This window comes from Ovis canadensis, chromosome 2, assembly GCF_042477335.2.
Source record: "Ovis canadensis isolate MfBH-ARS-UI-01 breed Bighorn chromosome 2, ARS-UI_OviCan_v2, whole genome shotgun sequence".
In the NCBI taxonomy this organism is placed as follows: domain Eukaryota; kingdom Metazoa; phylum Chordata; class Mammalia; order Artiodactyla; family Bovidae; genus Ovis; species Ovis canadensis.
Window position 1 is genome coordinate 42,156,423 of NC_091246.1, and position 24,269 is coordinate 42,180,691.

General features: G+C 45.0%; 1 protein-coding gene across 1 annotated transcript; it reads left to right on the forward strand.

Annotated features, from left to right (window-relative positions):
- The first annotated feature begins 1,658 nt into the window (after positions 1-1,658).
- NKX3-1 (NK3 homeobox 1) lies at positions 1,659-7,829 on the forward strand. Its single transcript, XM_069573985.1, has 2 exons — positions 1,659-4,382; positions 6,951-7,829. Exons 1-2 carry the CDS (start codon positions 4,061-4,063, stop codon positions 7,367-7,369), a joined length of 741 nt encoding a protein of 246 aa, XP_069430086.1. The 5' UTR covers positions 1,659-4,060; the 3' UTR covers positions 7,370-7,829.
- Positions 7,830-24,269: the final 16,440 nt, after the last annotated feature.

The window sequence follows — 24,269 nt, forward strand, 5'->3', positions numbered from 1 at the left end:
TGGAAAGACAAGCTATAGACTAGGAAAAAATAATTGCAATCACATATTCAACAAAGGCATATATACAATATGTAGAAAAAAAACTATCAAAATTCAACAACTCCCCCCAAATTTAATTATAACATGTGTAAAGAGTTGAACGGATATCTCACCAAAGAGGAGATATGCAAGGCACAGTATATGAAAAGATTTTCAACATCACTAGCCATTTGGTAAACACAAATTAAAAATTAATTTGTATAATAGCCCAATGGGCTCTTCAGTTCAGTTCAGTTCAGTTCAGTTCATTTGTGTCCACCTCTTTGTGACCCCATGAATCGCAGCATGCCAGGCTTCCCTGTCCATCACCAACTCCCAGAGTTCACTCAAACTCATGTCCATCAAGTCAGTGATGCCATCCAGCCAACTCATCCTCTGTCAGCCAACTCATCCTCTGTCATCCCCTTCTCCTCCTGCCCCCAATCCCTCCCAGCATCAGGGTCTTTTCCAATGAGTCAGCTCTTCCCATGAGGTGGCCAAAGTATTGGAGTTTCAGCTTTAGCATCAATCCTTCCAATGAATACCCAGGACTGATCTCCTTTAGAATGGACTGGTTGGATCTCCTTGCAGTCCAAAGGACTCTCAAGAGTCTTCTCCAACACCACAGTTCACAAGCATCAATTTTTTGGCTCTCAGCTTTCTTCACAGTCCAACTCTCACATCCACACATGACCACGGGAAAAACCATAGCCTTGACTAGACACACCTTTGTTGGCAAAGTAATGTCTCTGCTTTTTATTTTATTTTTTTAAATTTTTATTTTTACTTTATTTTACTTTACAATACTGTATTGGTTTTGCCATACATTGACATGAATCCACCACGAGTGTACATGCGATCCCAAACATGAACACCCCACCCACCTCCCTCCCCATGTCTCTGCTTTTTAATATGCTATCTAGGTCGGTCATAACTTTCCTTCCAAGGAGTAAGTGTCTTTTAATTTCATGGCTGCAATCACCATCTGCAGTGATTTTGGAGCCCCCCAAAATAAAGTCTGACACTGTTTCCACTGTTTCCCCATCTATTTCCCATGAAGTGATGGGATCAGATGCCATGATCTTAGTTTTCTGAATGTTGCTATACACTTATTCAGTTCAGTTCAGTCGCTCAGTCATGTCCCACTCTGTGACCCCATGGACTGCAGCAAGCCAGGCCTCCCTGTCCATCACCAACCCCAGAGATTATTCACACTCATGTCCATTGAGTCAGTGATGCCATCAAACCACCTCATCCTCTGTCATTCCCTTCTCCTCCTGCCTTCAATATTTCCCAGCATCAGATTCTTTTCTAATAAGTCCGTTCTTAGGATCAAGTGGCTAAAGTATTGGAGTTTCAGCTTCAGCATCAGTCCTTCCAGTGAATAGTCAGTACTGATTTCCTTTAGCATTGACTGGTTTGATCTCCTTGCAGTCCAAAGGATTCTCAGTCTTCTCCAACACCACAGTTCAAAAGCAGCAGTTAGTTCTTCAGTGCTCAGCTTTCTTTTTTATTAGGATGGCTAAAATAAGAAATAACAATAACACCAAATGCTGCTGATGAGGATGTGGAGAAAGCGGAACTCTCATACATCGCCGGTGGAAATCTAAACATGGTACAACCACTCCAGAAGACAGTTTGGCAGTTTTTATGGAACTAAACATGTAATTACCATATGGTCCAGCAATTGCATCCCTGAACATTTATCTGAGAGAAATGAAAAATCATGTTCATGCAAAAATCTGTACAGGAATGTCTACAACACTTTCATTCAAAATAGCAAAAGAGAGCAAAACAAAAAATCCCTGGACACAAATCACTTGTCTTTCAGTGAGTGGATGATTAACAAACTGGCAGATCCATACAGTAGGATACTATTCAGCAATTTTAAAAAGCATTCACTATTAATACATGCAACAGTCTGAGTGGCCTAGAGGCATCATCCTCAGCTAAAAATCCCCAATTCCACAAGGTCACATGCTGTATGACGTTTGATTCCACTTATAGAATATTCTCCTGGTAGTAAATTATACAGAATAGATTAGTGTTACGAGAGGTGCCTGATGGAGAGAAAGGATTTGGGTACACGAAAACAAAGAGAGCACAGGGAGTACTTCTGTGGGGATGGAACAATTCCATATCCTTTTTTTAACTTTTATCATATAATTAAAGACAAACACCATTTAAAACGCTGAAATGCGGATAATAAAGTCAAAATAGAATTTTGAATATGATACAGAAAAAGACAAAGTGAATATTTAATGTAAAAGGGGATGTACAAGTAATAATGTTGGTAAAATTCTAAATCTCAGTGGCTTTCTGTGTGTGTGTGGTGGTGTTCTTTTGGAAAAAGACAATTTGTATCTTAACTGTGGCTTTACAAGATCTATTCATGTGATAAAATTGCATAGAGCTACACACAGAAGCAGAAACACACACACATGAATGCAGGCTTTTTAAATGGTAAAAATAAAATAAGGTCTGTAGTCTAGTTAATGGTGCGTATCAATGTCAATTTCCTGTTTTTTAATATTATACTACAGTTTTATAATATGTCACCAAGTTAGGAGTGCTGATTTTGAAGCTTCCTGGGAATTTACAACTATTTCAAAAGAAAACATAACAATTTTTAAATGAAAAAATGAGAGAAGGAAACTATCTTTGCCAAAGACCTTCCCATTGTAGAGTGTGGTTCTCTTTAGCAATTGCTTTATCCATGATAACCTGCGTCCTTTCCCTCCTTCCCAGACACACAAGATATGATTTTCTTGAAAAGTTTTCAGTTGAATGAAAGGTGTCTTAGACTAGGACCCACAGAAAAGCTGCTTATATAAAAATAATTCAAAAGAACATCAATATATCCTTTCTCTGGATTCACCAATTAATAGTTTAAACCGTTCACTTTATCATATAGAATTTATCTATATCATTGGTTCCGAACCAATTGATGGTAAGGTACATACATTATGGGTCTTTGCCCCTACATACATTAGTGATTATTTCCCAGGAATATTCTCTTATGAAATCACAGTACTGTTAGTAATTTCAGTAAATGTAACACGGATTCAGCACTTTAAGCCATTGGTCTTATTACCACTTTCATCAACTGTCCCAATAAAGTTCAAGAGAGAATCCAGCCAGGGGTCAGGTCCTGCACTTAGCTGTCATGTCTCTTTGAGAGCCTTAGATTTAGTAGATGTCTCCTTGTCGACAGGCACCCAGAGTTCTCATCTGTAAGGTGGGGAGAAGGAAACTGCCCCATCTACTTCTTTGTGAGTCAAGAAGCACTTTACCCTTTGGACTTCCCTGGTAGCTCAGCTGAAGAATCCGCCTGCAATGCAAGAGACTCCGGTTTGATTCCTAGGTGGGGAAGATTCCCTGGAAAAGGGATAGGCTACTCACTCCAGCATTCTTGGGCTTCCCTGGTGGCTCAGATGGTAAAGAATCCGCCTGCAATGCGGGAGACCTGGGCTGCATCCCTGGGTTGGGAAGATTCCCTGGAAGAGGGCATGGCAACCCACTCCAGCATTCTTCCCTGGAGAAGCCCCGTGGACAGAGGAGCCTGGGGGGCTGCAGTCCATGGGATCACAAAGAGTCGGACACGACTGCACCACTATGCACGCACGCAAAGGCACTTTACCAATCTCTAAGAGCTAAATAGAGTATTTCTCTTCTGCATCACGATTCCCCAGAAGCAGCTAAACATATTGTGGGTTGGAGCAAAGGAGATCCGCTTTGCTTTTCTCTCCCAGCCTGGTAAAAACGAGCCAGGATCCTGAAGAAGGAACTTGTGAAAGAAATCCGTTTTGGTAAAGACTGGACCGAGACTCTGCGAGGGACTTCCCTTTTCGTTCACCTGGAGCGCCGGGTGGCCAATCAGCTGCGCGGTTCGGGCGCGCGGCCAATGGGAAGGCGGCGCGGCGCGCCCCGAGGGCTATAAGTGCGCCGGGCCGCGGAAAGTGAAAGTGGTGCGGGAGCAGCGGGCGCAGCTTGGACCCTGCGTCTGGGGCCTGAGGGCGGGCGGCGGGGCCAAGACGCTGGGATGCTCCGGACTCCGGAGCCACGGCCCGGGAACGCGGGAGCCGTAGGCTGCAGTCCCCATGCTGTGCCGCCCACCCAGACCAAGCCGCTCACCTCCTTCTTCATCCAGGACATCCTTTGGGACGGCGCTGACCGGCGCGGAGGTCACGCGGGCAGTCCACAGCCGCAGCCTTCGCGTCAGCCTTCTCGCCTCTACCTGAGGCGAGACCCGAAGCCGGAGCCCGAGCGAGGAAGAGGCGGCGCCCGGGCGCCGGAGGACCAGCAGAGCGACCAGACCCGCGCCGGGAGCGAGGAGGCCGAGAAACCGGCGGAGACCGAGCCAGGTAAGCCGGCGAGGCTGGAGAGGCCGGGCTGGGCCGGGTTGGGTCCCCCAGGAAGAATGGGCAGGCCCACCGGCTGCAACCGCGTGAGGGCGGGTGCTAGGCGGACCTCCCGGAGCTCCGGCGGCAGGGTTGCGGGGCCCCGCGGCGACAGACGAAGGGGACTTCACGGCCTCCGCCTCGGGCGAGCCTCGGAGCTTAACCCTGAGCCCCGGCATCAGGGCTGCGCAGGATTTAGACATGGACTTGATTCGCCCTGCAAGGTGCCCTGCGCAGCGGGTTCTTGGTGCCCAGAGCTCAAGGGCGAGCAGGCACACAGCTCCCACCACGCTCCAGTCCCAGATGGAAACCCCGACACCTCGAAACCACCTCTCGACCCTTGATCCTCTCCACCCCCAGTTACCTCTCGGCAATCACAATAACTAACATATAACGAGTTATTGGTAAATAATATATTAATATTAATAAGTCAGGGTTATTATAAGTTAAGATGCCCTTTGCTTCCCAGTCCCATGGGCAACAAAACACAATAAGTCTTGGGGACTTCGCTGGGGGTCCAGTTAAGACTTCACCTTCCAACACAGGGGGTACAGGTTCCATCCCTGGTAGAGGGGCTAAGATCACAGTCAAAACATAAAACAGAAACACTATTGTAACAATTCCAATGAAGACTTCAAAAATGGTCCAAATAAGCCCCCTCCCTCCTCCAAGAAAAAAACACAGACTAGTAAGTCAAGGAGCCCCTCTGGTCTCCAGGAGCTATATATATAATCTCATGGGAACATTTAGAGTAGACCTATTCTTTTTCTATCAGTTTTTTTAATTGAGGTAAAATTGGTACATAATATATTATTAGTTTCAGATGTACAACATAATAATTTGATCTTTGTATACCCTACAAGGTAATCACCACAATAAGTCTAGGTATCCACCCTAATCATACAATAGGCACCCTTCCTATGAGGTATGGCAGTGGCTCACTGAAAATCCCATTGGACATAGGAGCCTGACTACAGTCTGTGGGGTTGCAAAGAGTTCAGACATGACTGTGCAGGGCAAGAGAGAAACAGTTTATTGAGGGAAAGTGAAGTGAAAGTCAATCAGTCGTGTCCGACTCTTTGTGACCCCATGGGCTATACAGTCCATGAAATTCTCCAGGCCAGAATACTGGAGTGGATAGCCTTTCCCTTCTCCAGGGGATCTTCCCAACCCAGGGATTGAACCCAGGTCTCCCACATTGCAGGTGGAGTCTTTACTAGCTGAACCACAAGGGAAGCAACTGCTACTGCTACTGCTAAGTCACTTCAGTCGTGTCTGACTCTGTTGCAACCCCATAGACGGCAGCCCACCAGGCTCCCCCGACCCTGGGATTCTCCAGGCAAGAACACTGGAGTGGGTTGCCATTTCCTTCTCCAATGCATGAAAGTGAAAAGTGAAAGTGAAGTCGCTCAGTCTTGTCCGACCCTCAGCGACCCCATGGACTGCAGCCTTCCAGGCTCCTCTGTCCATGGGATTTTCCAGGCAAGAGTACTGGAGTGGGATGCCATTGCCTTCAAATGGCAAGGGAAGCAAAAGGGGATTAAAGCCAGAGAATGAACTCTCCTACCACACTAGCCCTCTCATGTCACCCAAATGTTAACTCTGGATGCCCCTCTGATGCCTTGGGAGCCCCACTTTATTGGATTCTTATTTCTCAGTCTTTCTTGCCTCCCGTCTCCCATTCCTCCAGACAGATACAGAATCCCTATTTAATTCTACAGGGCAATAGGGCAGGAAGTTCTAGCATTAGCCTCTCCTACTTTGGAGACTTGGTGACTATTAAGAAACTAACACGTAATCTACATGACTGGCCGGCAGCCCCACTCAGGGAGTTCCTTACTCTTAAGCAGTTCTTAGGAGTTAGAACTCTTCAGTTCAGTTCAGTTGCTCAAGTCGTGTCCGACTCTTTGTGACACCATAAACCGCAGCACGCCAGGCCTCCCTGTCCATCACCAACTCCTGGAGTTTACCCAAACTCATGTCCATTGAGTTGGTGATGCCATCCAACCATCTCATCCTCTGTCGTACCCTTCTCCTGCCTTCAATCTTTCCCAACATCAAGGTCTTTTCAAATGAGTCAGCTCTTTGCATCAGGTGGCCAAATATTGGAGTTTCAGCTTCAACAGCAGTCCTTCCAATGAACACCCAGGACTGATTTCCTTTAGGATGGACTGGTTGGATCTCCTTGCAGTCCAAGGGACTCTCAAGAGTCTTCTCCAACACCACAGTTCAAAAGCATCAGTTCTTCGGTGCTCAGTTTTCTTTATAGTCCCACTCTCACATCCATACGTGATTACTGGAAAAACCATAGCCTTGACTAGACGGATCTTTGTTGACCAAGTAATGTCCCTGCTTTTTAATATGCTGTCTAGGTTGGTCATAAGAACTAAGGAGTTCCTTAGTGCAATGTATCCAAACTGACAGTGGGCTGTTTGTTCACTCAGAAGAGATGAGGGTAGATAGAATTCTGTTCTCTTTGCTGCTACCATGTAACATTTTCCTTCCCCTCCCTGTCTCCCCTCTCCTTTCCAGATGGGCACTTAGAGACTTATCTGCTGGACTGTGAAAACCCTCCCAGCGCCTTACAGAGCCTACCCCCAGCCACCAAACAGCCTCAGAAGCGCTCCCGGGCTGCCTTCTCTCACACTCAGGTCATTGAGTTGGAGAGGAAATTCAGCCATCAGAAGTATCTGTCGGCCCCCGAAAGGGCTCACCTGGCCAAAAACCTCAAGCTCACGGAGACCCAAGTGAAAATATGGTTCCAGAACAGACGCTATAAGACCAAGCGGAAGCAGCTCACCTCGGACCTGGGCACCCTGGAGAAGCACTCTTCCTTGCCAGCTCTCAAAGAGGAGGGCTTCTCACAGGGCTCCCTCATCTCCGTGCACAATACCTACCCTTACTACCCCTACATTTACTGCCTGGGTGGCTGGAGCCCAGCTTTCTGGTAATACCAGCTCTGACATCCATGCTAGATTAAGAACTATCTTCTCTAGGTGGCCCCTCTGGAAGGCGGAAGGGCCCCGGGGTCAGGAAGGACTGGGCAGTGAGAGACAGACAGACCAGAACACATGGAGGTTTGTGTGGAAATCCCAGATTCTTCACTGGTGGGCCAATGAAAGATCTGGGACAGGGAATGATTTCATATCCAAACTGTTCCCCCAACACAGAAGAGGGGATCATTTTTGCTTTTAGACCCCTGCTTGAAGTGGGGAGGGCTAGAGCCAAGTGTTCTTTCTAGTACTTGGGGTGACTTTTCAGGGTCTGTCCACATCACTTCTGAGGATTCTGTTCCTCCAACTCCATCCTCTTGGGTAACTGAGCATCCACTCGGAAAGAGCCCACCTGAAGGGGGAGGGGGAGGACAGCTCAGGAGGTCACCTACTGAAATAAACTGAAGGTCAAAAGCCTCTCACTGGCCTTGGACTACAACCAAGGTTTCTCTTTGTCTCTGGGACAGATGGAAACAGAGGACCTCACAGAGAAACCTTTCGTGCCCAGCACAAGTTGGCACAGGATATGGAGATGGGGAGGAGGAGATGAAAATAGAAGCTTCTGATAATTCCTTTTAAAATAATATGCCAGCTTAAGTATTTACAGAGTGTCCCATGCAGAACAAGAAGCACTCACTGTGGCCTTAAGACAAGCTGTATAAACCAACCTCTATTGCAGGAGGTGAGCCCAGGCCAGGAGAATCTCTGCATATCCAAGACAGTGATCTAAGGAAGAATCCTTAGCAAAAGGTAAAAAAAAAAAATTCCTCTTCTGGACCTTTTGCTCTGGGCCTGACAATTTAGAATAAGAAGGTTCCTGGAGTTTTCAGGCTGTAATTCATACTACAGTGTGACAGATCACATAATTCTTTAAGTTCCTTCCTTCCCTCCTGCTTTTATTTTTTGTTCCTTTTCCATGGCAGTCACCCACTGAAGCACTTCTTTTCAGTCCCAACTTTTAGGACTGCACTTAACATACACCTTCCTTATTTAGCCTTGAGATCAGGTCTCCCCCCCGCCCCACCCGCAACCAAAGCTTTATCTCTTCCTGGGTTTAAAAAAGAAAAGTAGTGGGGGAGCAGATTCTGAATTGGCTAAAAGACATGCTTTTTTTTTTAAACCCTAACAATTCTTATGTCTTTTCTTTAAAAATATACAGCATTAAATCTCAAATCTATTTAAAGACGTGACAGCTCCAGAAGGTCACTGCTGCTTTTATAGGACTTTCTGGTGGCTCTGTTGTTACAGTTCAAAGTCAAAACCCTCGGATCCCTGCAGGCAAAGGAAGTAAAAGGTATTGAGCTTTCACACGTAAGGAGGAACACAGCAGAGTGAAGGGTCAGGTGCCATGGAGCTGTCTGGTGGGAATCCAGGGCTGAGGGGAGGGGTGTACAGGTAGGGGGCGTGGGCCTTAGGAAGCCCCGCCCTTGAGCAAGCTGATGGGGCTAATGGCACTTTGCTGGAAGAGGCTAAGAGAAAAAGGAAACCATTTTCAGAACACATTATAGTGGCTTCCATCACCAAGCCAATGAAACTGTCCAGATGTTTCAGGAACTGTGTTTAATGCTTATCAAAAAAGTGGAGGTTCCCCCCAAGTGAGTTACCTGGTGACCTCGGAGAGAATGAGAAGAGGGCACAGGAAAATTCTGGCCATGCTTCTGTTTTTATTCTGTTATCTCAGGTGACCTGGGAGAGGGGAGACATCAGCATGAAAAAAAAAAAGCCAGTTACTAATGAGGTACCCCAAGCCCTGGAAATCTCTTGATCCCGCTACTTAATTCTGTTCAAGGAGAAACCTTTCAGTTTCCTCCTATTAAAAAAGTCCAATTTACTGTTTGTGGCAAAACTACCAAAGTTGATGGAAGGTTGGCTCATTTCACCCCATTTTCTGTCGTTTGAGCTCCACATTGAAGTACTGTCCAATGCCACGTGTTGCCTGCACAGAAATGGAGGCACAGAGGCAGGGCTTTCTCTTACTTACATGTCTTAAACGTTCAGTGCTCACTGTCTGGTCAGGACCCTTTCTCTGCCTCCCTCTGCATTGAATTATTTCAGCCCCCAAACCTGCAAGTGTTAAACATTTTACTGTGATGTACATTGTGTTGCAAAAAGAAAAAAAAAAAGTCTTTGTTAAAAATGGTTTGGTTTGGTGAATCCGTCTTGTTCCCCACCCCCCCCCACCCCCCCCACCCCCCCCCACCCCCCCCACCCCCCCCCACCCCCCCCACCCCCCCCACCCCCCCCCCGTAGTCACTCAGCCGTAGCCAAACTGGTAGAACAACATTTGAAGAGCTAATGTATCCATTCCTGATGAGTACACTGGAGGGTGCACCCCAGACCCAGACCTGTGTCTATCCTATTTAATAAATCGGTTTAGGTTTTCCATGTGTATAACGAGCTCTGCTCCAATCTTAATACACAAATCTGTGAGTCGAACTTTAGCCAAATACCCCAATCAAACTTTATTTTTCTATGTATTTTTTGTAACACCTGAGTGTTTTTAAAATAAAGTACTGTGTCATTTTTAGACATATCTCTGTGTGATTTTCTGCTTCCTAAAGACTGCATGCTACTGAGTTTTTCTGGTTACCAAGTTCTCCCATCCTCTGCCTGCCTGACTAATCTATGGAGAGAAACTAATGGAAATTAGTAGCTTAGTGAATAGCAGAGGATGATCGTTCTTTTATAAATGTTCTGCCCTCTGTTACGGGCTTTCCTGATGGCTCACTGGCAAAGAATCCACCTGCCAATGCAGGAGATGCAGGTTTGATCCCTGGGTTGGGAGGATCCTCTGGAGGAGGAAATGGCAACCCACTCCAGTATTCTTGCCTGGGAAATCCCATGGACAGAGGAGCCTGGGGGGCTACAGTTCATGGGGTCGCAAAAGAGTTGGACACAGTTAAGCAACTAAACAGCAACAACAACAACACTCTGTTATTGGTTAATCACCTGGAGGGGAAAGAAATGTCTGTGTCATTTTAATAATCACCTCCTTTAGCCCAGGGATACATTTGGAAACATTGAGAATGTTGAGTATTTACTTTTATTTCTTGAAGACCCTGAAGGGAACATGGGAACCACTTCCAAAGAAGCAACACTTCTTTTGAAACTCATTGGCGTATATATGCTCCGTATGTATCTGATCAGCCTCACCGATTCAATGGACATGAGTTCAGCACACTTGGGGAAACAGTAAAGGACAGGGAAGCCTGGCATGCTGCAGTCCATGGGGTCGCAAAAAGCTGAACGAGACTAAGTGACTGGACAAACAGCAGCAAATGTATAAAGTAGTTAACTAGTGAGAACCTACTGTATAGCACAGGGCACTCTACTCAGTGCTCTGGTGACCTAAATGGAAATCCAGAAAGGAGGGGATGTGTGTATACGTATATCTGGGTCACTTTGCTGTACACCTGAAACTAACCCAACATTTTTTGGGTGTGGGGGCTGTGCTGGGTCTTTGTTGGTCCTCAGGCTTTTCTCTAGTTGCAGCAAGTAAGGGCTGCTCTCTAGTTACGGTGCTTGAGGCTCTCAGTGTGCTGGTTTCTCTTGTTGCAGAGCACGCGCTCTCAGGCAAGCAGGCTTCAGCAGTTGCAGCACATGGGCTCAGCAGTTGTGGCTCCCGGGTTGTAGAGTACACGGGTTCAGTAGTTGCGGTGCACGGGCTTAGTTGCTCCGCAGCCTGTGGGATCTTCCCACATCAGGGATCGAACCAGTGTCTCCTAAAGGGAATTTTTTTACCACCAAGCCACCAGGGAAGTCCCTAACACAACATTTTAAACCAACTATATTCCAGTTTAAAGAAAATGTTTTAAATTTCACATAAAAATGAACACATGGAGTTTTAACCCAAGACAGAAAAATAAAACTTCCCCTTTCTACACTTACTAGCCCCTTAGACCAACTGCTTCCCTGGCCCCTTGGCCTCTGTATCTCCCTGAAAATGTCATTTTCATTCAGGGCACAGGCAGGCAACATCTTGGAACTGGAATCACAAGTATTGAAAATAGGTTTAAAATAAAATATATCAATAATGCATCTTTTATCCACCTGCACTTAAATCTTCATTAAGTCCCACAAGCAGAGAGTCTTATGCACCTGAGTACCTGAGAGAATTGATGGTTTTCTTTCCTCCCACCTCCTTCAAGGAAATAACAGCTTAAAGAGTAAGGTGCCTGCTCCAGGCAAAACATATTATAATTCCAAAGTTTGCTCTAATCCTTTAAGTACATTGTACACACAGGTGGGGCCTCCCATTGCGTGTTCATATCATGAGATTTAACTCTCTGTATAAATCCACAGCCATCCTCCCCTCTCCTGAAAGGCTCTCAAATTTCAAGAACTCTTGCAGTAAATGAACAGATGTGGATTATATTTTAACCATTAAAAGTAATCCAGGAAATTAGAGAAAAATCTCTCCCCTCTAAAGTTCCCCACCTCCCCTTGCTTGTCACTTTCCTAACTTTCCTTCAAAACTCTGCTAACCTTGCACCCGTCTTCCAGCATCTCACCTTAGCGAGTCTGTGGAATTTGGAGTTCCTTTTCAATCTGTCTCTCAAGTATTTTATGTACAGATTTTTAGAGTCACTGGAACTTTGTCACTGGAGGTCCCACTGGTCCTCCCCAGGCCTCCGTAGGAAAGCCATCGCCTCCAGTGCGTGCGTGCTCAGTCCTTCATTTGTGTCCGACTCTTTTCGATTCCACGGACTATAGCCCGCCAGGCTCCCCTGTCCATGGGATTCTCCGGGCAAGAATACTGGAGAGGGTTGCCATGCCCTCCTCCAGGGGATCTTCCCGACCCAGGAGTCGAACCCACATCTCTTGCATCTCCTGCATTGGAAGGCAGATTACCACTCAGCCACCTGGGAAGCCCTATAGCTTCCAGAAAGGGAATAGATATCAAAGATATACATCTAAAAATTTTTTTCCTTCTAACTACAAAACAAGTCATTTTTCTGGGGTGATGTTAATACCATGTGTCTTTTTTTAGTACCTTTTAAAATTTCTTAATTGGAGAATAATTGCTTTACGATGTTGTGTTGGTTTCTTCTGTACAACAGGAATCAGCTACATATATACGTATAACCCCTCCCTCTGAAGCCTCCTTCCCACCCCTCTAGGTCGTCACAGAGCACCAAGCTGAGCTCCATGTGCTATATAGCAGCTTCCACTAGCGATCGACTTTACACATGTAAGCAATACCACACCTCCTAAAGCTGACCTCCGAGGGAATGGTGGCCATGGAAAGTCACTTAGTTTGAGTGCCCTGGGTGGGAGAGCTGCAGGCAGTAGTTTTATTGAGGCAAGCGCAGGAAATTCTCCTCCCTGTGAGGAAGTGAGTATGACATGGTTGAGGAGTCAGAGAAGCTGACCCCTAAGGCAGGTTATGACTGAGTCCTCACCTGATGCTTTAAGAAGCCCCAATTCCCACGTGTCCCAGGTGAAGAAAAGGATGGGCTCCCATATCCCAGCATCAGCCACCTCCTGAAAGTGGCAGTAACCTTGGGCAATCCAGTGCCTTTCCGGGTGAGGTGCTGGCCCCTGAGGAATAAGCTGTGGGTCATCACCACTGATATTCCTGGCAGCTGTTGGGAAGCGTCTCCCTTGTATTGCAGCCTGGAGCACCAAAGGATTCACTGTAAGACATCTGACCCAGGCCTTAGTCACTCTCAGAGCCACAGTTACTACCATCTTTGCAGTGAGGAAATAGGAGTCGAGAGGGTGAGACTAGGCTCAGAGCACCAGGCTCTGCTTGGAGACACCCAGACTCTGCCCCACCCACAGCCATCAGCAATGTGTCACCAGGGCTGGTTTGTCAAAGCCAAGAGTTATTTACTGTCCAAGAAAAGGGTCAGGAATGATAGTCCTGGAACGTGAGGAGCTCCGAGTTTAGCCATAGACTTGGCCTTCATGCAAACTTTCCCAGACAGTCTAGCTTGTCAAAAGTCAGCAAGGGAAAGCAAAACCCTGGTCTCCCATTGTGTGTCCTTCTCTGACCTGTACAAAGGCTCCAGACACAGCCTGGACTTATTTCCTGAGCTTACTTGGAGCCTGATGCAAGGTTTAGGTGAGATCCAGGATACAGTTCTGGGTTGGGAGCCCTGTGCAGCCCCTTCTAACTGGACCATCTTCACCTGTTTCCAGCCAATTCAGTGATGGGCACAGTCCTTGACACGGAGGGGTTGGGGCAGAGAGGAAGGGGTGATAGCCAGAGGAAAGTTCTATTTTCTCCTTGGAACGATCAAAGGATAGTCATGGATTGTTTTAAGCCTAAAAATCCATGTTGCTGTTGCTGCTGCTGCTGCTAAGTCGCTTCAGTCGTGTCCGACTCTGTGCGACCCCATAGATGGCAGCCCACCAGGCTCCCCTGTCCCTGTAAACAACAAATGCTGGAGAGGGTGTGGAGAAAAGGGAACTCTCTTGCACTGTCGGCGGGAATGCAAACTGGCACAGTCACTATGGAGAACAGTGTGGAGATTCCTTTAAAACCTAGGGCTAAAATGACCCTATGACACAACCACTCCAGTACTGGGCATGTGCCCTGAGGAAATCATAGTTGAAAAAGACACATGTGCCCCAATGTTCATTGCAGCACTTTTGAGTCTCACAGGTGCCAGGACAAGAGAGAGCTACCTGGAAAAGCCAGCCAGGAATGGAGGAGTTAGGGGTGGGGCTTGATCGGTTTTGTTTTGTTTGCTTATGCTTTTTACAGAGAACAGATGTTCCGTTTTTCTTACACTCTTCTCAAGCCTCCTCCTCTTAAAACTTCTGACATCTTCACAAGGCTTTCTGGGGACTTCCCTGGTAATTCAGTAGTTAAGACTCTGAGCTTTCACTGCAGGGGGCACATGTTCGATCCTCGACTGGGCAAGTTCCATGTGCCCCACAGTGTAGCCAAAAAGAAAGAAAAAAAACCCTTGAGAGAGTTAAGACCCCTACATATGAACAAGTTCCATTCTGAGACCAAGTTTGTGAATCCAATTTATTTCTAAGTCCAACAAAGTTAGCTTAGGTACCCAATGAACACAATGGGCTCTATAGTACAGTACTGTAATAGATTTTTATAATACTTTTCAAACAAATAATGCATTAAAACATACACACAAAATAAAGAAAACGCAGTTAATCATACAGCACTATACCTTGAAAACTACAGTAATACCAGATATGCCACCACTGCTTTTACACTTGCTTCCAGATATCCTGGGCTTGAAATAAAGACACTATATGCCTATACTCTACATAGTATTGTAAGTACGAAATACACAAAAGCACAGTCACTTGTCTACATGTGACAGTGTACAGCAGACACTCGAACTAACTTAGGTGACTGGACATGCTGATGTGTGTGTTTGCATCTTTGAAATTTTACAACTTGAAGATTCATATATACGGGACTTACAGTAATCCAGGACAACCCAGATCATCCTATTTAATCCCTTGCCCAAAACTGAAAGGATCCAGGACTTCTCTAGGGGTCCAGTGGTTAAGAATTTGCCTGCCAGTGCAGGGGACATGGGTTCAAGCCCTCGCCAAGAAGATCCCACATGCCACAGAGCAACAAAACCCACGCACCGCAACTACTGATTCCGAGCTCTAGAACCCACGAGCCGCAACTACTGAGCCCACGTGCCCCGGAGCCTGTGCTCCACAGCGAGAGAAGCCACTGCAGTGAGGAGCTTACACACTCCCACTAGAGAGTAGCCTCAGCTCGCCACAGCTAGAGAAAATCCACACAGCAATGGAGACACAGGGCAGCCAAACTCAACTGTAGAAAATCCTGAAAGGACTCAAATTTTCTGGATGTTTGGCTAACCTGGTAATCCAGAAGCATTTATTACCCCCTCTCCAACTCAGAAGAGACTGACAACACACTCTGACCAGCCTGGAAGACAGGAAAGACTACTCTTCCCCCCACTCCTGTGGAGTAGCTTTCACGTGGAAATACCTAGTTTGTGCACTACCGGGAACAGTGGGTGTCATTTAACATCTGTCAGTTACTGTCATGCTTCCGTGAGAACACATTTTTCAGGACTAAGTCCTGTCTTAACACTGACATAATTTTTACACCTCCTCCTGCCAAATCAGTAACATTAAACTTTAACAAAAGTGTGTGTGTGCAGAGATGGATAAGGTGGATAAGATTCACAGGGTGAGGAAGGCACGATGCCTTGTGACAGCGCAATTAAAAAGAACTTTTTATATTGGATTATAGTTGATTAGTGAGCTTCTCTGGTAGCTCAGCTGGTAAAGAATTCACCTGCAATTCAGGAGACCCCAGTTCGATTCCTGGGTTGGGAAGTTCCCCTGGAGAAGGGATAGGCTACCCACTCCAGTATTCTTGGGCTTCACTGGTGGTTCAGACGGTAAGGAATCTGCCTGCGGTGCGGGAGGCCTGGGTTCAACCCCTGGGTTGGGAAGATGCCCTGGAGGTGGGCATGACAACCCACCTCAGTAATCCTGCTTGGAGAATCCCCATGGATAGAGGAGCCTGGCGGACTACAGTTCATGGGGCCACAAAGAGTCAGACACAACTAAGTGACACACTAAGTCGCAACTGAGTGACTGAGCACAGCACAGTTGATTAACACGCGTTCGTTTCAGGTGTGCAGCAAAGTGGATCAGTTACACATATACACATTGTTGTTTGTTTATTTGCTCAGTTTTGTTGGACTCTTTGTGATCCCATGGACTGTAGACCCCCAGGCTCCTCTGTCCAAGGGATTTCCCAGGCACGAATACTGGAGTAGGTTGCCATTTCCCTTCTCCAGGGGATCTTCCCAGCTTAGGGATCAAACTGCATCTCCTGCATTGGCAGGCGGATTCTTTGCCACTGAGCCACCTGGGAAGCCCATCCCTATATCTATTCTTTTTCAAAATCTTTTCCAATTTAGGTTGTTACATAGTATTGAGCAGAGAGTTCCCTGAGCTATACCATAGGTCTTTGTTAGTTGCAAAGACTTGGCCTCGGAACTCCAACTCAAAACTCGAAAAGCTTAAACTTGATCTAAATGACAACTGAAAACAAAAGTGATAGAAACAATTTGGCTCTGCTGAGTTCTTTTATGGAAAATAATGCGGGGAATAGTCACAGCACGAACATGGAGGATGGGGAAGAAATGTCTCTCTCTCACGGAAAAGTTTGGAATCTCTCCCTCAATCCATGCTGAGAGCTTGTTGATACTGAGATTCTTGACAACCTCCTTGCCCTTCAAGGAAGATCTGACTCATCAGAGGTGAATACATGCTGGTCCCATGCCTTGCACAGTGAAGTGAGGAACGGGTACTGGGAGGCTTGCCACAGCACATGCACACGAGGAGATGCTGATTTAGCTTTAGCAGAGACTCAGTTAGAAGGTCCACGTCTCCTTCCTGCGACAAGAACTGACAAAACAAAGATACAAGAGTGAGAAGCTTCTGAATTGAAGAAGGGAGGTTCCTCTGGAGGGTGCAGGCTTTTTTCTTGAGAAGCTCTTTCCCTTCATGAAATGTACAAACTGAAAGAGTGAATTAATGATGGAAGCTTAGGACAACAGTCCCAGGGTCCTTGGCATTGTTGTGCAGCTGCTAAATTGTTTTCGACTCTTTGCGACCTCATGGGCTGCAGCACGCCAGGCTCCCCATCCTTCACCAGCTCTAGGAGTTTGCTCAAACTCATATCCGTTGAGTCGATGATGCTAAAAATAGCTATTAACAACATTTCTTCGAAATATATATAAATCCTTTTGAAGACTAGACAGGCCTTTTGTCAATATTATGACTCAGGAATGTCTTTGTCAAGAAGCTGGTAGCCATCTCTTTGAAACGGAAGGAGAAAGGGTCCAGCACCCCTATCTCCAAGTGTGTGTTGCTGGGTAAGAACCTCCTTCTAAGCTGCAGAACTGCCTCCTGTCATAAAGATAGGAGAAGCTTGTTATTCCTCTTGCAACAGGTAGGAAGTGGAAGGGCATGACCATTAAAAGCAGTTCATGGGGTCAAATGATCTATTTCTCTGGAATTTAAATCTTGCTTATCTGATTAATGGGTAGACAAGACCCTCCATAAATGTGGAAATAGCATCAAGAGATTCCATTGAAAGGAGCTCTTTCAATAGAGAAAGGGAAAAATTGCAGGGCGAGGAGGGATGGTGTAAGTGAGGAAATACACAAGCAAGGTAGGATAGTACAGATGACCAAGTTCTGCAGCCTCCTGCTTCCAGAATCCTGGCTCCAGAAATGCTATTTAGACCTGGACTTAAATCATGTGCCCTGTTACTGGGCACTATTTTTGCTCCGAATCAGTTCAAGCGCATGTGTCAAGCAGTGGCAGGGAAGGAGGGATAACAGAGTGGGAGGCCATGGGAAAGGGACTGGGTGGGTAGTTTTCCACAGCCTGCAGAAGCATCTCTGTGTAAATGTAAACATGGCTCCTAACTGACCCCCAAATGCAGAGATGGCTCCCGGTCCTGGCAATTAGGTTTTATTACAGAGATAGATTGGGGATATGTCAACTTTGGCATCAGGAAGGAAAAAGAGCTGGACTGGGATCTGAAGAAAGGTGTTTTCATTACAATCCAAATGGGTTTTATAAAAGCCTGTGTAGGCACACACCCCAGAGTTGCAGACTGAGCTTTCGTACAAATAGGGGAAGTTTCCCACACAGAGGAACAGAGTGGTAGAGACTGAGGCACACACTGCAACAGGAGGCCATGGGAAAGAACCTAGGAGAGCTAGCTGACCATAAACCCTTAAAACCAGAATGAATTTGATCTTGGATAGCAACCAAAACCATATCCTGCCCTGAATAATGGGGTGAAGCATCCTTCTTTACTCTGTGCTGAGTTGAATGAAATTTAGCACTGATCAAACAGATGTCTGTTGAATGAAGGTCTGAATGAATGAGCCCAGACCTCACCTGCAGCATTAGGTTTGGTTCTGAGCACCATATTTTGAGGTAAACTGTAGCAAATTCAGAGAAGAACACTTGGGATAAGGCAAGGATTTGAAACAGAGGGGTCAGAGAAGAGAAGAGACATTTTAGACTTTTCCTGTGTTGTCCTAGTGGAGTCATCAAGGTGACATAGTACTCAGAACAGCAATGTCTGAAAAATCATTGGGCTGATGGAGGTTCCCTGTCGCTGGGGGAGGTGACAACTATTTGGTGAGGAGGTCTTAAGGAGGATAGGCATGCATGTTGCAACTTGAAATCTTGGCCAGCCCTCTGGTTCTATAATTCTAGGGAGAGATGTGCATACGTGCTAAGTTGATCCAGTCATGTCTGACTCTTTGCGACCCCACGGACTGTAGCCTGCCAGGCTCCTCTGTCCATGGGATTCTCTAGGCAAGAATGCTGGAGTGGGTTGCCATGCCCTCCTCCAGGGGATTTTCCCAATCAGGGATTTAACTCATGTCTCTTAAGTCTCCTGCATTGGCTGATAGATTCTTTACCACTAGTACCATCTGGGAAGCCCCATAGGAAGAGGTATTGGGTTCTAACCCATTTATTATCTACAAACTGTGAGATGCAGGGAAATTTCCACATCTCTTCAGAGTTTCAGCTATTCCTTTGTCAAGTGGATCAATTAACCCTTATGGTGGTGAACTGAATCAATTCAGCTTTCCAGTTCCCATATCTGATTTATAAGGGAAACCAACAAGTTTGTAATTTCAGGAGCAATGGAGGCCTGTTGATCAATTGATACCTGCTGATTAATATCTGAAATCTCATCCTTAAGAGATTCATTCTTGAACCCTAAGAGTTCCATCTCCAGCTAAAACATAAATAATCTTAGGAAAAGAAGTGAATTAAACTTCAATCATTTATCCCCTGATATTAATGTTTATTTTTAAAAATACACTGACTTGTTTAATAATTCAAATTTAATACCAAGCCAAACTTAAAGAACCCAAAACGTAGCTCTAGAACCTTCTTCACTCTTCCTAGAGTCAACCTATTATTCAAAACTTACAATGCATGCCCCTCACTCATTAGGGTAGCTGGTGGGATCTGTGTGCATGCATGCTAAGTTGATTCAGTCGTGTCTGTCTCTTTGTGACCCTAAGGAGTGTAGCCTGCCAGGTTCCTCTGTCCATGGGGATTCTCCAGGCAAGAATACTGGAGTGGGTTGTCATGCCCTCCTCCAGGGAATCTTCCTGACCCAGGGATCAAAGCCCACATATCTCATGTCTCCTGCATTGGCAGGTGGGTTCTTTATCACTACTGTTACCTGGGAAGCCTGGTGGGATCTATAGCAGCTTCTAAAACCAAATTATCTTCAGGGAACCACTCAGAAGTCTGGAATAAGTTTATTCATTTCAATAGAGACAGCTTGTGATACTGAAAATGGATCACTATAAAAGAGAGGGGAAAGAATGCTGAAGGTTTAAAAAGAAAAAAAAAATTCTATTTCTAAATTGCATCTAAGTTTAGTCCTGACCATACTGATTGCTTTATTGCTCTGTCTTATGTTTAGGGCTTAAATGATTGCATTCTTTTCATAGAAGCCTTTTGACTTTAGACCTCAGAGCCTGTATATTGTCGCTTGGGAAATGGATGTCTAGAAAGGGGTAACAGTAAAACGACAGAGGGATGATGATTTCCCTCCATGGTACCACTCTTGTTTCCTTCCCTCACTCAGAAATCAGTTACTCAGTGAACACAGAGAGCAAAAATATCTTTGTATTTATTTTTATTTTAATTTTTAACCAAAAAATGTCATAATTCTAAGCTCTTTACCTAAATCAATAATTGATTGGGTTTCTCTCAGTGCAGCATAGCATAGTAAAAACAACATGGATTTTAGCTTTAGGACTGACCTGGAACACTGGTTGTACCTTTATATTAGCTATCTCACCTTTGGCAAGTTATTTGACCTTGTTGAGACTCAGATTCTTCATCTTTAAATGGGGGCAACAATGCCTTTTTACAGGGTTATTCTAAGCATTAGATGAGATAACTCAGCATATATTAGGTCATCAAGAATTGTTAGCTCATGGACTTCCCTGGTGGTCTTGTGGTTAAGACTTTGCCTTCCAGTTCAGGGATGTGAGTTCAAACCCTTGGGAAATTAAAATCCCACATGCCCCAAAACACTAAAATATAAAACAGAAAAAATATTATAACAAATTCAATAAAGACTAAAAATAGATTTGTCAGCCACTTTCTTCTTTTGAGAAAATTGTCCAAATTTTAATCAAATGTATAAATAAAATCTGCATACTATAATTATATGCAATGGTCACTTAACATATCTTACATATGCTTTTCCATGAAGTGACACAGCAAATACTATCTGCCTTTTCATTTTTGTGGCCCTTTTAAAAAATAATTTTTAAAATTTATTTACTTTATTTTTGGCTGTGCTGGGTCTTCATTGCTGCTCAGGCTTTCTCTAGCTACAGTGCACAGGCTTCTCCTTGCAGTGGTTTCTCTTGTTAGGGAGCACATGGGCTTAGTTTCTCCATGACATGTGGGATCTTTCCAGATCGGGGATCAAACATGTGTCCCCTGCACTGGCAGGCGGTGGCTCAGATGGTAAAGAATCCACCTGTAATGCAGGAGACCTGGGTTTGATCCCTGGGTTGAGAAGATCCACAGGAGAAGGGAACAGCTACCCACTCCAATATTTTTGTCTGGAGAATCCCATGGACAGAGAAGCCTGGCAGGCTATAGTTCACGGGGCCCATGGAGTCCATGGAGTCAGACACGACTGAGTGACTTTCACTTCAATGTATAAACACTGTATTATTGGACATTGGAGTTATAGGTAGAGAGATTGAAAGATAGATAGATATGCAGATAGGTAGATAAGATTTCAAAACAGGCATGGGGAGAAGCAGACCAAAGTTACCACAAAGGGAACTGAAGATGATTCTCCAACATGTAGTAATTTCTCCTGGGCTGAGCTGTAACTCTATGGGATTCCAAATGGGGTCTTTCCCACAGGAGAGAGACTGTGTTCCCTGAGTTTACATCATTCGAGGTGAAGGTCTAGTGCCCAGGGCTGCTTGCTTCCATGTCCAAAGCTGGACTGCACAAATACAGACAAAGAAAATAAATCAACAAAAATAGCTAAGAGGCATTTCTAAACATATCCAGCTGCAAAAATTTATGGCTATTAGCTCTTGGAAAAGGTCATTTCAGATAAGACAACTATTTATACAGAAAACAAAAGTGAAACATATATTGATTGGTTTTCAGTTGACTATCTTCAGTCCTGGGAGACATAGTAAGTGGGAAAAACCCTACCTAACTATTTCACTGTCTGCCAGCACCTCATTCACCAATGTCCTCCAAAATCTGGACTCAGAGAGGGGCGTACTTCTGAAAAAAAAAAGTTCAGTGTTTTATGATCATGTAGATCATTTTTTTCTCCAGTACTATTTTATTTATGTATTTTTTATTGGCAGATAATTGCTTTACAATGTTGTGGTGATCTCTGTGATACATCAATGCAAATCAGTCATAATCATATATATATGTATGTATATCCCTTCTCTCTTGAGCCTTCCCTCCCTTCCCATCCTCCAATATTATTTTATGAAATAGAGGCAAGAATCTAAAGACATAAACATTCTTGATTTGGTCACGTTCTCTTCCAAGGCAAAGTTAGGATCTTTAAGTACTATGGGTAGGTGGTCCACTGTAGAAATTCCTGTAGCAGAGAAAAAAAGACTTTCTCTTCAAATTGATCCAGTAAACCTACCGCTCAAAAGTTGTGTGACTGTGGGAAAACTAGCCATTCCCTCTACCTTAACTTCTTCATCTGGTAAGATAGCCCCTAACTTTTCTTCCAGCTCCGTCAGTCTACATTCAGTGACTTCTCTTCCATTTTTGAAGCTCTTAGGCCTTTCCTACTACCGTATGTTTGAATGCATTAAAATGTAAAAATTAAGCTTGCACATAACGTGTCATGGACTTCTCTGGTGGCTCAAATGGTGAGGAATCTGCCTGCAATGCAGGAGACCTGGGTTTGATCCCTGGGTCAGGAAGATCCCCTGGAGAAGGGAATGGCAACCCACTGCAGTATTCTTGCCCAGAGAATTCCATGGACAGAGGAGTGTGGCAGACTGGGCCTATAGTTCAGGGACCTGTAGTTCAAAGAGTCAGACACGACTGAGCCACTAACACTTTCATGTTTAACTTTCATAAGATGTCATACAAGCAGATTCTCAGTAATTTGTCACAATGTCCAGTTTAATGTAGGTTGAGTTAAATTTATACAATCCAAAGAAAAGATTCCCTTTACATGATTGTTGATGGAGTCAAAGAAAAAATACTATTAGAGTAGTTTGAGAATTATAAAGGAGCCTTTACTGTAATATGTATAATGCTGATGCTAGCTTAGCTGGGGTCTCCTGGCCCCTTGAGAGCCCCATGCTGCTGCTACTGCTAAGTCACTTCAGTCTTGTCCGACTCTGTGCGACCCCATAGACGGCAGCCCACCAGGCTCCTCCGTCCCTGGGATTCTCCAGGCTAGAACACTGGAGTGGGTCGCCATTTCCTTCTCCAATGCATGAAAGTGAAAATTGAAAGTGAAGTCACTCAGTCATGTCCGACTCTTAGCTACCCCATGGACTGCAGCCCACCAGGCTCCTCCGTCCATGGGATATTCCAGGCAAGAGTACTGGAGTGGGGTGCCATTGCCTTATAAGCTTAGCTTAAACTTCCATTCCTGTCCCATCAAAATCCTAACATTCAGTAAGATGGTTACCAATTTCTAGGTGGATTCATCTTATTTTCAATTTCTACATTTGCTATCTCTGTTCTTCACTGCAGAAGCAAAACTTAAATTTTTGAATTCCTAAAACAAAATAGAGCTTTTCACTCAAAGTATTCATAAGTGTGGTCAACTTCACTAAAAATGAGGTGATGAGAGACAAACATAGGTGTTACACCATAGCAACATGAAGATTTTCAAATTACCCCATGGACTATACAGTCCATAGAATTCTCCAGGCCAGTATACTGGAATGGGTAGCCGTTCCCTTCTCCAGGGGTTCTTCCCAACCCAGGGATCAAACCCAGGTCTCCTTCATTGCAGGTGGATTTTTTACCAGCTGAGCCACCAGGGAAGCTCAAGAATACTAGAGTGGGTAGCATAGCCCTTCTTCAGCAGATCTTCCCTACCCGGGAATCGAATCAGGGTCTCCTGCATTGCAAATGGGTTCTTTGCCAGCTGAGCTACAGGGAAGCCCAATTTAACACTGAAAGTCCCTAATCTTAAATTGTGGAATTTCTACTACTTGTTTCATCGACTGTGCACCTCCTTTAAGCTGCTAATTCCTTTTTCCTTTCTCTTTCCCTCTTTCTGGACCGTCTCCCTGAGAACAGAGAGAGTTCTCTCCCTGTTTCAATCTCAGAACATTGTCACCACTTCTGTTGTCTTGTCTCATGCCTTCATATATTTTCCCAAACAACGCACATTTTTCTCTAAGAATAATTCTGGTGCCTAGTACTAATAATAATTCATTTGCATTACATACAAAATTTATAGTGTTGAGAAAGTCTCAGAAGGAAAATTTAAGACAACTTAAAAAAACAAAGAATCTTTTCAAGCAATATTAGAGTGGCTTTAGCTGTACCCTGGGGTAGACAAATAGTGAACGATTGACTTAGAACTTGTGATTATTTAAGGCTCTGAGCTAGGACGCAAAGAGTCAAAGAGGTTTGAAACACAACAGGAAGGCAAAATACCCAGAACAGCCGACACGATACTGATCAAGAACAAAGTTGAAGGATTGACTCTACTTGACCTCAAGACTTACTGGTGGTGATGATGTAGTCCTTAAGTAATGTCCAGCTCTTTTGACCCCATGGACTACAGCCTGCCAGGCTCCACTGTCCGTGAGATTTCCCAGGCAAGAATACTGGAGTGGGT